The 12,353-nt window shown below is 43.6% G+C and overlaps 1 protein-coding gene across 2 annotated transcripts in view; it reads right to left on the bottom strand.

The window, feature by feature from the left end:
* Positions 1-2,847: 2,847 nt before the first annotated feature.
* The window catches only part of Nim1k (NIM1 serine/threonine protein kinase), a 42,547-nt gene continuing 33,041 nt past the window's right edge, over positions 2,848-12,353 (bottom strand). For both annotated transcript variants that reach the window (XM_027401403.2, XM_027401402.2), the window contains 2 exons: positions 5,475-5,743; positions 2,848-3,716 (listed from right to left, as the gene is read on the bottom strand). In XM_027401403.2, the coding sequence (XP_027257204.1) occupies positions 2,967-3,716; positions 5,475-5,743 (1,019 nt within the window). In that variant the 3' untranslated portion in view covers positions 2,848-2,966. The remainder of the gene's footprint in view (positions 3,717-5,474; positions 5,744-12,353) is intronic.

Here is a 12,353-nt window from a genome sequence, read left to right on the forward strand (position 1 = left end):
GAACCACCAGGTTGTGATCTGGGCATTACCAGATCCATAGAGTCATAGCAGCAATCCATCCTTATTGGAATTGATACCTATTCCACCTATGGGTATGCATTTCCTGCCTGCAGTGTGTCACCCAAATAATCATGCCAGATCCAAGAGCAGTGGTTCTCAGCCTTCCTAATGCTGGACCCTTTAATATAATTCCTCATCCTGTGGTGAACCCCAGCCATAAAATTATTTTTGTTGCTACTTCATAACTATAATTTTGCTACTTTTATGAATCATAAATGTAAATATACTTTCTGATGGTGTTAGGCCACCCTTGTGAAAGGGTCATTGGACTCCCCCTCCAAGGAGTCATGACCCACAGTTTGAGAACCACTGTCCTAGAGAAAACTTGATTCATTGTCATATCTGATAACACTGTCAAGGACTAGAGTCCCCTTGCATTACCATAGCCCTCAGTGCTGCAAACAACCAGTAAAAATGAACATGAGTGGCCTAAGGCCCAGATATATTAGTAACCTGCAGGTCTGGTGTGCTGTTCTCCAGCAATCTGTGCATGTTTTAATAATGGCTTATATGTCCCTTGCTGTTTAAATTCACAGGTGTGGGACCCCAAAGCTGGAAGTAAGATAGACTTATTTCGCAATCAGTGACTTGAAGGTTTTTGTATTCCTTCTAACAACCTAGGCTGAAGTAGATGAGCAGTTGGGTTCCCAGGGAGCAAGGAGGACATTTTCACTGGGAACCCCAGTAAATGCTCTTTTGAGTTGGAATCTATGAATAACATGGTCATTGAGGCTGCCTGTGCCAGTGGGCAAGCAGGGTAAGAATGGAAGTGTTATACTGATGTGATTGACCCTAAGTATAATAAGAAACTAAAGAAGGTGTCAGGAACCCAAGAGATACTGGTGTGTTACTCTTGGAGCCGATGATGACAGCAAGCAGGCAATGACATGAATTATGATCTATCAAGAATAAAGCAATCGAGGACTCGACTGGTTTCCTGATGACAGTTTGGGTCATGCTACTCAGCATAAACCAGTTGAAATGAGGTTCAAGGGTGAGGAAAAGTCAGAGTAGCTAGTGGAAGAAGCAAATGAGAGTTGAGTTAGAGCCTCCAGAGTTGCAGTAATGACAGCAGCTCAGAGAGCCTCAAAGCCTGGCCCCTAACTAACAGCATCAGCATCACCTGGGAAGTTGTTTAAGATGTCATACCTCATAACACTGTGTTAGGAACTAACTACAGGCCGGGCAGTGGTGGCACACGCCTTTAATCCCAGCACTTGGGAGGCAGATGCAGATGGATCTCTGTGAATTTGAGGCCAGCCTGATTTACAAAGCTACAGAGAGAAACCATGTCTTAAAAACAAAACAAAACAAAACAAAACAAAAACAAACCCCCAAAAAACACAACCAACTACAGTCCATGTTAGTCATAGATTTCAATTCACAAGCACCCTTATTGGAGTTGTAGTGAAAACATCCTTCTTGCCCCTTGGGAACCCAAATGGCTCATCCACTTGAGCCAAGGTTGTTGGAAAGAATACAAAACCTTCAAGTCACTGATTGTTAAGACTCAGCCCACCCAAGGATTCACTGAATCTAAAGGCCTAGAGGTGGGATCTGCTGGTCTGGTAAAACTAAATAAGTAGTTCTCATGGCTAGAGTTTGAGAGCCAGTGTTACAGTTCTGATAACCTGCTGTGCTGAGTCCTTCCACCTGCAAGGAACAGAGGGATTTATGTGGAACAGAGCATCCAGATAGGCTGGGTTAGTTTCCATGCATCCCTTCAGGTCCTCCCTGCCATACTGCTTCCTCCAGTCACCGATGTAATAACCATTTCCATGCAAGTTTGGAAGGTTTGTACAGGTCCTGTTTGGCAGTATGCTGCCTCAAACCCATGCTGTGACCTTTTCCTTCCTGTCTAAGGCTGTTTTAATGCAAAGGCCCAAGAAGTACAAAGAAACCACTTTGGGGGCCGGAGAGATGGCTCAGTGGTTAAGAACACTAGCTGGTCTTCCAAAGGTCCTGAGTTCAATTCCCAGAAACCACATGACGGCTCACAACCATCTGTAATGAGATCTGGTGTCCTCTTCTGGCCTGCAGAAATATATACAGACAGGACACTGTATACATAATAAAATAAATCTAAAAAAAAAAAACAACACTTGGTGATTACACAGCATTATCTAGAAATCCGGAGGACACCACTGACTACCCTTGTCCAATGGTGAATGGAGGCTAATAAATCTTTCCTCTTTCATACCTTGGGCAGACCCTTGAGATGTTGTGTACACAGTGGTTTTCAAGATCCTTGGGACTTAATGGCAGTCACCTGTGCCACTGGCCAACTTTGATAAACATCTTTGTGTTGGCTCTTACTGCTCTGCTGTCCCCATTATTCTATTGTAGGATCACTTCCCCATTAAATTACACTAGAGCCTTTGTCATTGGCTCTGTTTAGAGGAATCTCATCACTTTGGCCACTCCTTCTGCTCTCACACTGTTTGTCCACTCCAAGTGGCCCTCCTTAAAGGTCTAATCCAAAGTAGCATGCTTCTAAAATTAGGTAGTCCTGTGGGGAGCCTGCATGGCATCTCCAACTATTTGTCATTTTTCTTTTAAAAACATAAAAATAGTTGCTAGCAAATATCTATGTAATGTATTAAGAATTTCCTACACACAAGAGAAGGGGCTGGCTTTGCTGTTTCCTCAGCACCTTAAGCATTGCCTGGCACACAGCACTAAATACATACATTTCTCAATCAAATAAAAAGTATGACAAGAAGACAAAAATCCCAAGTCAAGCCAGAATCTAGGCTAAGAGACTTTGGTTGGGGTGGGGGTGCTATGTATATGTCAAATTTAAATTTTATTTAAAAATTACAAAAATGTTTCCATCCAAATTGTCTATGAGAAAAGTTAAAAGCAGAGACTTTGTCCCTGGTTAGTTCCCAGCTGCCTGATATGACTTATAAAATCGAACAGAATTTAGATGTGTGTCTTATGCCTCTGTAGATGCGGGATCCTTTCTTTAGGTCCCTTTCTTTGGGTTCTGGGAGTATCATTATTGGCACACTTTCCAGAGCCTTTTTTCTTTGCACTCGATGTAAAATGATTCTGTAGACACCCGTGATGGAGCTGCGAGCGTCTCTCCCTGGGTTATTTCGGATATGCTCATCTGTAATCCCCAAGTGTTCTAAAGTGCTTTTCACCTCATTTTCCTCTTCTTCGAGGCTGCTGGCTTCTGACAAATGTTTAGGATCCAGTTGGAAAGGTTGCAAAGGGGTGGGATATGGGACCCCTCTCATCCACTCATTATTCATGATGTAGCTGATCCCATACCTCTCTGTAGGGATTGGCTGAAGGACTCCTCGGATGAGCCGGTGGCAGGGCTCTGAAACATGCTGGGGTATGCTGTAGGTACCCTCAAGGATGCTCTTCTTTAGTTTGGCCACTGTTTCTGCTCGAAATGGCATTGTACCAGTCACCATGAAGTACAAAAGGACCCCCAAAGCCCAGATATCCACATAGACACCAATGTAGTGTTCATCTCGGAAAAGTTCAGGTGCAGCATAGGGTGGAGACCCACAGAAGGTGTTCAGCATTTCACCTTTTTTACTTACGGTGCTGAATCCAAAATCTCCCACCTTCACACATGTGCTACTGGTATAAAATACATTTTCTGCTTTCAGATCTCTGTGAATAATTTGGTTTTCATGCTGTGAAGAAAACATGGGGGAACATGTCAATTTTAAGCTAAATGACAATTAGAAAATATATCCAGTTTCTCTGTGGCATAACCAGAGGAGTCCAATAGAAACCATTTAAATCATATTAGCAAACTCTACCACAACCTTTAACCCAGTATAATCAAAGGCTTGATGTGTCTTCTGTGGGGTGAGGATTGGAATTTGTGCCACACAGACTCTGGAATTCATGCCAGAAAAAAAAAAAAAAAAGACCCAGATCTTATGCAACGGCACAATTCTGAGACACAATCAAATAACAAGCCTTCCTTTTTGAGATCTTACCTGATTTTTTTCTGTTTTCCCTTGACGGAAACCATGAGCACAAAGTCTTGGGGCCTGCTCTAACCTCCTGACCATCCTCTTCTGGGTGGGCTTATATAACTTAGCAAAAGGAGAAGGTTGAATTTGGCAGGCTTCTTGCAACAGGTTTCTTGTTATGTGTTGTGAGTACGTGTCCTTTCCTGCCCTTACACTCTAAATTCAGGCAATAGTCTTGGGAACTTTGACCTATTTAGTTTAAAAGGCTTGGGTAAAGGTTTAATGCCATTTGTCCCAGGGAGCCCTATGGGGTAACAACACAGGATTTATAAGCTGGAGCTGGTCCAATTCACATTCAATGCCATCAGCATGTAATATGAACATCACTTCTTCATAAAATGAGATGCTGACACTTAACTCATAAGGCTGCTATGAGAACTATATACAACACTGTGTGGGCAGTGCTCAGCATGGTCCTTGCACATAAACAAATTCAGTGACATCTATGACTGCAATTCAGCCTTTCTCTTTTCAGAGGCCAGACTGCAGCGAGATATGGCAGGACACGGGGCATCTGTGGACCCCTATCTGTACTATCTGCTGGAGTCCCTGCTGCTCTCCTACTTGGTATCTGTGCACAAGTCAAGTTCCCTCTGTGTGCCCAGCAGAATGGCTGGCTCCAGGGAGCACACAGAAGAAACAGTCTTGGAAGAGTCAGGCAGTGTGTGTCACAAAATACAGCTTTGTAAAGAAATAATTTGAGAACTAAAGAATGACTTAATTGAGCGTTAGTTAATACGTGGGGCACAGAGGCAGTAAGAACTGGGCAGGGGGTAGAGTGGGATGTCAGTCACTGAAGATGAGAAAGTTTGGTGTCAGCTGGCCTGAGACTGAAACAAATTTAAGAAAGAGAGAGGGGAACTGGCTGGTCATGAAGGGTGGATAGGACTAAAATGTGAAACATAAGATGAGGTATAAAGGCATCTCATATAGGAAAGGACGGCTGAGGAGAGATGACAAGCTATCGGGAGGTGGAACGTGGGTTTGGAGAAATGATGGGCAAAGAGTGAAGGATGACCATCTGGCTTCTCTGGGTGGCTCCTATAACTTCTGAAGAAGCCATGCCCCTGCTGTGTACCAAGATCCTGAATGTTGCTTGTGAGGCAAGGACCATGGTCCCAGCCAAGCTTTTTTTTTCCCCCTTGAGTCAGGGTTTCTCTGTGTAACAGTTCTGGCTGTCCTAGAACTCACTTTGTAGACCAGGTTGGCCTCAAACTCACTGAGAATCGACTGCCTTTGCCTCCCAAAGACTGGGATTAAAGGCGTGTACCACCACCGCCTGGTTGAACTTCTGACTCTTGGCCCAACTGTCTGCTATTGCAGAACCGACCTTCTCTGCGATGTCTACCTGATAACAAACCAAAGCTACACGATCCCACAGCAGACGGAGCAGCGGGAGCCCCTGCTTACCATGTGCTTCACGGCGGACACGATCTGGGAGAAGATGAGCTTGCTTTCCGGTTCAGAGAGCTTCCCCTCAGTGCTAATTTTCCCAAAGAGTTCCCCCCCTCCTGCATACTCCATCACCAAGTGGAGCTTGGACAGGGTCTCCACGACTTCGTAAAGGCGGATGATGTTGGGGTGGTGTAGCTTTTCCATGCTGGAAATCTCTCTGGATAGCAGCCTTTGGGTTTTCTGGTCTAACTTGGTCTTGTCCAGAATCTTAATGGCCACCTTTTCTGGAAAGAAAAAGGGAAATAGTTAAAGATTTTGTGGTTGTTATTTTTTAATGAGAAAATGTGTATTTAAAACTGGCAAAAAAAAAAAAAATTGGCTGGGTTCTGGATGGTCTCCTTTGTCCTATCAGACATAGAGGTCCCATGGTTCCCAAATCAACAGAAATGAAAAAAATAATTCTCAAGTTCAGTATCAATATCCACACACAGGTTTGGATGCCAACTCCAGGCCCCCAAAGGAGTTCTCACTCATCATTTTCACCTGGTTTCCCAAGTGAAGATAAAAGTCCTAGACTTAGCCCAGAGAGCATGTCTTGATTAGAAGGGGCTTCTGTCTTCAGTATTAGCCTGTGTCTCCTGCCCAGCTTCTCCAACCAACCCACTTCAGCCTGGTGTTCTTGAAACAACAAACATTCATGCTCAGGACCATTTCTTTATCCAGATCATTCTGTCACTCTGTTCCTGTTCTTGACTCAGTTCATCCCTGGTGACTCTTCTGTGGCACCTGCTTAAGATGACCGTGACACCCAGGCTCTGGGTGTTCCGAGCAGCCATGGCTCAGTTCACTAGCCTATGCATACTGACTTCCCTATTATCCTCACTCTCCATGCGAGGACTATGTTTATTTTACTCTATCTGTGCCTGACATATAAAATCTAAGACACACAGACATACTCTGTCTATGCTATGCATGAAGAAATTGGCCCATCCCTGTACAGTTGGAGGGAGGACTGCTTGGTGCAATAAATTTGGATAGCAGTTTAGTACAATGTGTTGAAATCTTGAAGATGATACATACTTTAATCCATCCATTTCACTTTTAGCAATTAATCTCAAAGAAATAACCTGATATGTGTACAAGGGTGCGTGTATTACAGCAAATAGCAAGGAGACAGCAAGAGATGGTTAAAGTGCAGTTCATCTTTGTTTATAACAGTATGTCCTAAAATGAGGTTCATCCGTATTTATTGATGTGAGAAGACATTAAATCTGTAAGAGACATAAGGGAACTACAAATGTTCACTAGTATAGAAAAATACGGTGAGACATTTTATTAAAAAGTTTAGAAGAGTTCTCTACTTTTTTTTTTTTTAAGACAGGGTCTCATGTCTCCTAAGATGGCCTTGAACTCACTATATGATTAGAGATAACCTTGAAGCTCTTACCTCTTGCCTCCATCTCTCAAGTGCTAAGATTACAGGTGTGTGGTACTAACATCTACTTTTTTTACCGGGCCAGGGACTAAAGCCAGGGGGCTTTGTGTCTACTGTGTGAGCACTGTGCCAACTGAACTATACCCCAGCCCTAGAAGATTTATCTTCTAATTAGAGAATCACAGTTTTTTTTATAAATTTTGAGTTGATTAATACTTGTGATTTTTCTAAAATAAATATAGAGCACATGACAAAAATGGTTACCATTGAAAATAAATGAATCTTGAGTTCATAACACAACATCATTTCAGTGTTCAAATTTGGCCAGATTACCCAGAAAACGCTAGCAGACAAGAAGAGACGACGACAGACTGCTGTTTGACCTACTTGCAACACACCTGCTTTGAAGAACTTTGGTACAGTGTTATTGGCATGAAAACAGAAGCCACTTACTCAGAGCAGGCATTGTCATTAGCATGTCAAAGGTCAATTCAGCTTTCTGAAATGGACAGAGGTAGTAATGGTGTCTAATGTGAGAAGTGTTTCCGTTGGAAGCAATATTGAGCATCGAGGAGGCAAATCATGAATAATTAAGTCCCAGTTTGGCTATTTCTACAGGCTATCAGTCCAGCTAATGGGCATCCTTCTCCATCCACTGGGCATTCTTCTTCCTTGGTCGAATCTTTTCTTCCTTTCAGTGTTTGGTGTTGATTGCCACTCGCTGTTACCCTGAACCAACATTTTGTACAGTTTGTTGGGTGAGTTGTCATTGCAGGAGCTAAAATGCCACCTCCCGGATTCACAGTCTCTGCAGAAGGGGTTTCTCCTGCTTTCTCCCTTCTCCTGTCTCAGGCTCCCAGAACAGTACTGATCTCAGTGGCCTCTTTCCTCCATGCACTGAGAATGCTCAACAATAGGTGGCAGTGGGGATCCTAATCTCCCTTTACTAGAACCCTACTGCTAACTTCATGGCTTTAACAAAGGCTTCCCTTCCCAGCCAGAACTAGAGGAGGGTGGGACAAGTGCTATTGGAGTGAGTGCCTCTTTGGTTGGTTGGTTGGTTTGGTTTTCTTGAGATAGGGTTTCTCTGTAGCTTTGGAGCCTGTCCTGGAACTCAATCTGTAGACCAGGCTGGCCTCGAACTCACAGAGATCCGCCTGCCTCTGCCTCCTGAGTGCTGGGATTAAAGGCATGTGCCACCACTGCCCAGTCAAACATTGTTGTTATGATTCAGTGAGAGAAGGAATTGGAAAATAAGCCCTTATTATATATGTGTGGCTAATATTAGGAAAGAATCCAGTCGGGTTTTTTGTTTGTTTGTTTGTTTGTTTTTGTTTTTGTTTTTGTTTTTGTTTTTTATGGCATGGCCCCTCTGAATAAGAACACTAAATTATGACTGGGGGTGAAGGAGAAGCCCAGGGGATGAGGCATGTGTTAGCCTAATGAGATGTAACATTTGTGCTAGAGAGGCTGAGGGGACCCCTCTATGATGGAGATGTGGACTGATGGATAGTGATCCCCAGATTAACCAGGAGTGCTAGCATGGTGAGGTAACCCCCAGTCTTGGAGCCTGTTTTAGGGAAGGCAGCCTTAGGAAACCCAGGGCTTTATAGAGAGTGTCATAATCTTGACTCCAGTTGTGGAGACAATGGTCTGACTGCAGCATGGGAAGTGCAGCTGAGAAGCTGACGCGTGGGAAGGAGAGATGGTGGTACCAAGGCAGGTGCTGAGTGGGGCTGCAGGGTCCTGAGGTGTGCCTGAGAAAGGACAATGGCTGCTGCTATCCAATTCCAATGGCCATTGCTCTTTTGACCGAAGATCTGAAGTTGCTGGGCTTTCTGCTTTTTAGTTTTCAGGAGAATCCAGATATCTGCAAATTTTTATGAAGGGTTCAAATTATTAAGTATCCATAACAAATAACTCCATAATTTCTTCCTTCTTCGTCTTCTCTTCCACCTTAAGGGGTGAGGGGGTTACCTTCTTAAAAACAATGGGCTTTTTTTTTTTTTTTCCTTTTTGGTTTTTTGAGGCAGGGTTTCTCTGTGTAACAGTCCTAGCTATTCTGGAACTAACTCTTTAGACCAGGCTGATGTGGTAGGGTATTATTTTCAGGTGTGTGACTTTTGTTTGTGTTGCATTTGTTTAACTCTGTGAAGCTGTGATTCTTTACCTATTTAAAACACCTGGTGGTCTAATAAAGAGCTGAATGGCCAATAGAGAGGCAGGAGCAAGGATAGGTGGGGCTGGCAGGGAGAGAGTATAAATAGAAGGAGAACCAAGGAAAAGGAGAGCTGGGGAACAAGGAGAGGGGGACATCAGTGTTCAGCCACCCAGCCACCCAGCCACCCAGCCACCCAGCCACCCAGCCACCCAGCCACCCAGCCACCCAGCCACCCAGCCACCCAGCCACCCAGCCACCCAGCCACCCAGCCACCCAGCAATCCACAGAGTAAGAGTAAGATTTACAGAAGAAAACAGGAAAAGCCCAGAGGCAAACATAGACAAGTTAATTTAAGAAAAGCTAGCTAGAAACAAGCCAAGCTAAGGCCAGACATTCATAACTAAGAATAAGCCTCTGTGTGTGATTTATTTGGGAGCTTGGTGGTGGGCCTTTCAAAATGCTAAAAGACCAAAAACAATAACTCAACAGGCTGGCCTTGAACTCACAGAGATCTACCTACCTCTGCCTCCCAAGATAGGGATTAAAGGCATGCACCACCACCACCTGGCTCCAATGGGCTTTATTTACACAGGTTTGCCATTCTCCTTCCATCTGCTAGCTCTTCACCATTGCTATGCTTCCATGAGAAGTTAGCATACTGACGCAATTCACCAAATATTTCAAGTGTTTAACATTTATAATAAATGTGGGGGAACTCCAAGTTATAATATGATGCAGTATCTGATGCCAAGTGTCTTCCTCAATCTGTCTCTACTTTGTTGAAGCAGGGTCTCTTGCTAAACCCAGAGCTCACAAGTTCAGCTACTCTAGCCACCTTGCTCTGCGGATCGCTGTCTTTGCCCCTTGGGCACTGGTTACAGACCGGCCAACCTGATTTGTATGTGAGTCCTGAATATCTGAACTCTGGTTCCCACACTTGCTTGTTATATTTGAGACAGGGTTTCTTTGTGTAACAGCCTTAGCTATCCTAAAACTCACTTCATAGAACAGGCTGGCCTCTTAACTCACCATATCTGCCTGCTTCTGCCTCCCAAATGCTGGGATTAAAAACATGCACCACCACCACCTGGCATGGTCCTCACACTTGCAGTGCAGGCACATTATCCACTGATCCATCACACAGCCCAGTCTTCAGTATTCTAAACCATTTTCAACTGCACCCATCCTCTCCATCCTCTTTGCCACTCCCTTAGTTAGAGTAGACATCATCATTCATTCATCTGGGCCATTAGGCTGGCTTCATTCACTCTTATGACTCCCTGCCTTCAGCTCACCTTGCTCACTGAAATCAGATCCCATTAGTTACTTGTTTACAGTCTTCAGTGGCTTTCTGATACCTAAATGACAACATTCAACCAAGCAAGAAGTGTCTTTTTGGGCAAGCCAATGATTACCTCAATATCACCCATGTTCACTCCTGCCACTCTGCAGGTGCCGTCTGCCCCAGCTCTGTTGACTACTTTTAAATTTCTAAGTGTCCCCTCTCTGGTTCTCACCTGTGTGTACTTCACATACTCTCTCTCTCTCTTCCTGAAGCTTTTCCTACTTTGCCCTGTGAGGTAAATCTCAGGACCCACTGTAAACCTTTCTAGTCAATAGACCCTTTCTGGATTCTGCTGGTGCCCAGTGAGCACAAACACACACACACACACACACACACACACACACACACACACACACACACACACTCATAGCCTTCCTTACTCTGTGACAAGTGTTAGCTGTTTTCAGTCAGTCTCCTCTAAACAGCTACAAGTACCTACAAGACAAGAGGCATGTCTTACTCATCTCTGTAAAGTCCAGAGCAAAGCAAGCATGCAGGAGGTGCTTAGTGTGTATTGCTTGTTTGATGGTAACTGGGAAGACGGGTTAGTGGGCAAAGCACTGGCTATGCAAGCGTGAGGACTTGAGTTTGTATCCCCAGCACAAACTGTAAAAGCTTCAGCTCTAGTGCTATAGGGAGAGGAGAGAGATGCAAGCATGAGGATCTGAGTTTGTATCCCCAGCAACTGTAAACTGTAAAAGCTAGAGCTCTAGTGTTATAGGGAGCAGAGAGAGAAGGGTCACCCTGGCATCTCTGGTTAGCAAATCTAGCAAAAATAGTGAGTTCCAAGTCTATCGACAAATTAATATTATAAAAAAAACGGTGGACACATATGATCATCAGCAATTGGACTCGGTGACTTATAAAAGAGGAGGACATGAAGTTAGGAAAGAGTTAGCGGGTCCAATCTAGGAGAACGGGAGGAGGAATCGGTGTGGGGGATATTATCTAAATACATTGTGTTCATATATGACATTCCCAAAGAATATTTTTTTAAAATTTTCTTCTTGTTTTTTTTTTTGTTTGTTTGTTTGTTTTTAGAGACAGGGTTTCTCTGTGGCTTTGGAGGCTGTCCTGGAACTCACTTTGTAGACCGGGTTGACCTCAAACTCACAGAGATCCACCTGCCTCAGCCTCCCAAGTGCTGGAATCAAAGGTGTGTGCCACCCCCACCCGGCTAAATTTAAAAAATTTTTAGGGTAAAAGAGATAGATCCATTGTATTCATGGATGAAATTACCAAAGAATAAATTTTTAATTTTTAATTCAAGGGTTAAGAGAGATACATTGCATTCTTGTTTGAGTGAAATTTTTAAAGAATGAAATTTTAAATTTTTTAAAGGTGAGAAAGAGATAAAGGAGGAGAGTCCAGTGTCACCCTCTAGCCGCCACACGTGACTGTATGGGTGAGGCTACCCACCCACACATACATACACACACCCATACATGACACAAATGACTAAATAAAGAAAAATAAACAAGTAGACCAATGAATAAACAAACTGAAAGAGAAGAAGCAAAGATTCTTGAAACTTAAGCCAAGGGAAAGAGCAAGGTAGAGGTCAAAAGGGCAGCAACCAAGAAAAGCTCTCTGGTACCATGGTTTCTTTCATGTTTGTTGGTGATAGCAGATGGCACATAAAACATTCAGAAGCTGAGTGCATCATTGCTTTTGAGAAATTTCTAATTAGCCTGAAAAGGTATTCATGATGGCTCTCAGCCTGCCCTATCTCCCTGCAGATCCCAAGAGAATCTAAACTGTCAGCTGTGACAGTTTAGACCCTCCCTATCTTAAAAAAAAAAAAATCAAAAAGAAAGTCCTGCCCTATCCTGGGAACTTCTGGGCATTAAAATGCTCTGTTTTCTGATACCCAGACTGTTTGTGATTCCTAGAAAACATGACAATCCTGGCAAAACTGACTTTGTGCAGGGACCACATTTACTCAAACCTCTA

The sequence above is a fragment of the Cricetulus griseus genome, chromosome 2 (assembly GCF_003668045.3).
Source record: "Cricetulus griseus strain 17A/GY chromosome 2, alternate assembly CriGri-PICRH-1.0, whole genome shotgun sequence".
NCBI classification, from domain to species: Eukaryota; Metazoa; Chordata; class Mammalia; order Rodentia; family Cricetidae; genus Cricetulus; species Cricetulus griseus.